The sequence below is a fragment of the Antrostomus carolinensis genome, unplaced genomic scaffold (genome assembly GCF_000700745.2).
Source record: "Antrostomus carolinensis isolate BGI_N321 unplaced genomic scaffold, ASM70074v2 scaffold8127, whole genome shotgun sequence".
Lineage (NCBI taxonomy): Eukaryota > Metazoa > Chordata > Aves > Caprimulgiformes > Caprimulgidae > Antrostomus > Antrostomus carolinensis.
Genome location: NW_010327981.1, coordinates 49,553 through 53,452, shown reverse-complemented (window position 1 = coordinate 53,452; position 3,900 = coordinate 49,553). Strand labels below are relative to the sequence as shown.

Sequence of the window (3,900 nt, the reverse complement as noted above, 5' to 3'; positions counted from 1 at the left end):
GTCATAGGTATGAATAAAATTTGTATAGTTTTAAATTTTTCTTTTCCTCAAGACTTTGAACATACTAGATGTAAATATGCTCACTTTTTTCACACTGTGAAGATTAATTGAGGCAGAATAGAAACCGCGTGACAATAAAGAAAAGAAGTATTACTTTTTTTTTTTTTTCCTCAATCCCCCAGACTTCTTGGCTTCTTGATCCTGCTAAAAACTGATGTTTTGCTTGCTTTAAGCTCCAAGTTAGATATGGTATTTATAGAGAAAAGTATTTCATTAAGTATTGCAAAAAAAAAAAAAAAAAAAGAAATATGTGTACTTTATGCTGCACATATATTTGAGTTATAGGTGAAAGATTCATACAAGGACAGAGAATAATATACCTATCCATGTCAGATTTCAATGACATCTAATAAAAATCAATAAACTTCAATAGATTCAGGAAGCAAATGATGATGCAGAACCTAAATTATATCATTTTCCACAAGAGTTGGACTAGATGATCCTTGTGTGTCCCTTCCAACTCACAACATTCCATGATTCTCTAATTCTATCAACCAATTGATTTTAATCAGTGAAGGTACTTTCAGGAAATGGAGTTCTTGATTTCTTGAAATTTAAGATCACAATAAAGTTACCATCAAATTAAATGAGATAAACTACAATGATGAATGTTCAAACAATATGACCTGTGCCTGACTTTCAGAGGCTGTTCGCTTGAGCAGTCTAATTTGGTCCATTTCTGAATGCCCCATTGAATTCTGAGTTAGAGACTGCACTGGGTCAGTTATGTTGTACCTGCCAGGCTGATAAAAACCATAATACTCTATTCTCTTTTCCCCTGAGTTTTCCAGCACCTTTAGTTTCCGCCTAAACTGAATAATTTTACAGGTTAAGAACAGGATCATAGCACAAGCCAGAATGAAAAAGGCGAGCAAGATGTCAAAAGCCTCATTCAGCTTTTCAACCTGTTGTGTACAAAGTAGGGATGTTTTTAATGATACAGGAGCAGCATCTGTTGAAAATAAACCTTCTTCTTCTATGGTTCTGTTAACAGGTATAATCTGTGCTGGTATTTGCACTGGTAATGTTGCTGATACTGTAGTTGCCCGTGATGGAATTTCAGCAGCATTTTCTTCATAGGGCAACAGGTTAGCAGATGTAGCTGTAGTTCCTTCCCAGAAAGCAACATACTTAGTTTCTGCACTGACAAACCGTTCAAACGTATTATGTCTGTTTCCCTTATGCCATGCCATCAGCAAAGTGGTAGCACTGTGATGGGCACCTATGGATCCTGGACTCCAGGCTGTTTCTGGGCTGGTAGTAGGGCTACTGCAGTTTGCAAACTGAGTCCACTTAATATAATGCAAAGGTCTACCACGCATACTCAGGGGATTCTGACAATGAATTTTTACAGAAATAGGAGACAATGCTATCCAATTAAGTAACCCGAGCATTTTGCAGCTGCAGTTCCAAGGATTATAATTTACCTGTAGGTGAGTTAAAGACACTAAAGGCTTGAGAACCTCAGCTTGTAACTCTGTAATATTATTAAAAGCTAAACTGAGTATTTTAAGTGACTGTCCCATTTTTTCAAAGGTACCATCGCCAATGCTGGTTATTTTATTTCTATCCAGCTGCAAATGCATTAAATTGTTCAATAAAGTAAAAGTGCTGGAATTTATATTTTCTAAATCATTATAACTTAAGATCAACTGGCTAAGGTTGTTTAATCCAAAAAATCCATTTACAGCAACACATTTTAGCTTTGCGTTTTTTAACGACAGATATCTAAGCTTGTTAAGTCCTTTAAATGCAAAAGGATGTATTGATCCAATGGGATTATGAGACAAAGATAGTCTTTCAAGATTTTTGAGCCTTCCAATAGCATTTGAAGGCACAAGTGTTAAGTTGTTACCTTCAAGGAACAAATGTGCAAGGTTTTCAAGATGATGAAATGCTGAATCTGATATCCGTGAGATCTTATTATTGGCTAGGTTAAGTGTTTGGAGACTTATCATTCCCAAGAAAGTCCCACTTCCAAGGACACTGAGACGATTTCTTTGAAGTGTTAAATACCTAACAGAAAGAAGATCAGTAAATAATCCTCTGGGAACAAAAGATATTTGATTATTCTGAAGGTATAACCAATGAAGATTGGAAAGGCCTTCAAAGATTCCTGGATCCAGGCGTTTAATGTTATTGTTATTCAGATGCAAGTAGCACAGCTTGGGGAGTTCCACAAAAGCTTTTGGGTGTACATACGAAATACTGGAGTTATCCATGTAGAGTGCAGCAAGCTTCTGAAGGCCTCTTAGTTCATTTGGAGTGACACAAGATATATTATTCCCACTGAGGTACGCAAGGATTGTCGTTTTTGGAAAGTTCTGTGGGATGCTTGAAAGCCCTAAATTACGGCAGCTAACTTGTCTCCCCGTGCAGAGCTGGCAAGCAGCTGGACAGCCAAGAGCCTCCTTCTGGAGCAGCAACAAAATAAAACAATTAAGGATACACAGGAATACTCCTGGGTAGGGTGGAGAACTTTGCAGACCACACATATCCCTGTCTTTGGCCTTCTCACTCATGTGTCTGACTTTGCTAGTAGAGATAAAAGAAGTTTATAAATATTATTAATTAGAAATTTTAAAGATTCTATATGTACAGTCTTTAAAACATAAGCATTGCTTTTAATAGTGGTATTTTATATATTATCCTTCGATGCCAAATAAGCAGTTTAAAAGTGAAACTTACTAGGTATAAGTGTGAACTACACTGAAAAAATTTTCCAAGTGAACAATGAAACAAATGTACTGCCAACCTAGCCAGAAAATATTTAATTGGTTGCAGCATAAAAGCAACTAAGCTGCCAAAATAACAGTTTCTAGTAAATTCAAAATACTGTTTATTGGCTATTTTTTATAGTTAAGAATGATTAGGAAACATTTCAATAGCATTCAAGTAAAAATGCCAACTGGAAACTAGTTTCCTTTTACTGGTGGCTCATTTATAATCTGAATTTTACTTTTAGAAAGCTGAGTTACATTCAAAATAAATAAAAACAATTCCTTACCCCAAATCTGAAGTTCATTATTTCTGTTATCTTGCTGTTTTGCAGTTCATTGGACTAAGTTACAATCTGACTGACTGTATTCATCTGTGAAATCTTTGTAATGGCAGGACTGACGCATACTACAGTGCTCACATTTTGCCCCAGGATTTGCAACTGCTCAGGAAACTAAGAAAGAACTGGTTAAAGTCAGGTTGCCATGGATACAGGAAACCCTGGGACAGGAAGCCACTTTATCTGTGCTTCAGAAGTATTGTTGGAAAGGAAATCTCAATGATTTGTTTCTAGAAAACGAAGAACTATCTTAGCTTGTAACTGTTGCTGGTTTTTTATCTGTTTTTTTGTTTGTTTTTTTTTAATACTGTTTTTAATTAGGAGAGCTCGAGAGAGTTTTATCTAAGTTAGTTATAACTTTTAGAACAAGGCATATCTATTTGTAATAGCACTACTGCATTATATGTAAATCCTTTGTCTTTCAGCCAGAATCCAAAATGTTTTTTACTAAATCAATAGCAACACTTACACTGTTCTTCAGCTGCAGAGCTAAACCACACACACACAGGCTCTAGTGGCCAAGCAGGGAGAAGATGGAGGTCTAGAGGGCAGAGCCAGAGCCCCAGTGCCTCCTGCACTCCGGCAAAGCACATCCTGCCAGAAACCTCCCCAGGAAAGCCCAGGAAATCTTTGAGATGAGAACTGCACAATGTCGTACTAAACTGTTCTGTATTTGTTGTATTTCAGACTTCATCCAGGCACTTCGTTAAGTTTCACTTTAGGTCACTTTTTTCAAGCAAATTTATCCACAGCGAACTATGTATATTCTGACAGCCACACCT

The 3,900-nt window shown here is 36.5% G+C and overlaps 1 protein-coding gene across 1 annotated transcript; it reads right to left on the bottom strand.

The window, feature by feature from the left end:
* Window positions 1-656: 656 nt before the first annotated feature.
* On the bottom strand, window positions 657-2,582 carry LRRC70 (leucine rich repeat containing 70). The gene has a single exon (XM_010172067.1). It carries the CDS (start codon window positions 2,580-2,582, stop codon window positions 657-659), a length of 1,926 nt encoding a protein of 641 aa, XP_010170369.1.
* Window positions 2,583-3,900: the final 1,318 nt, after the last annotated feature.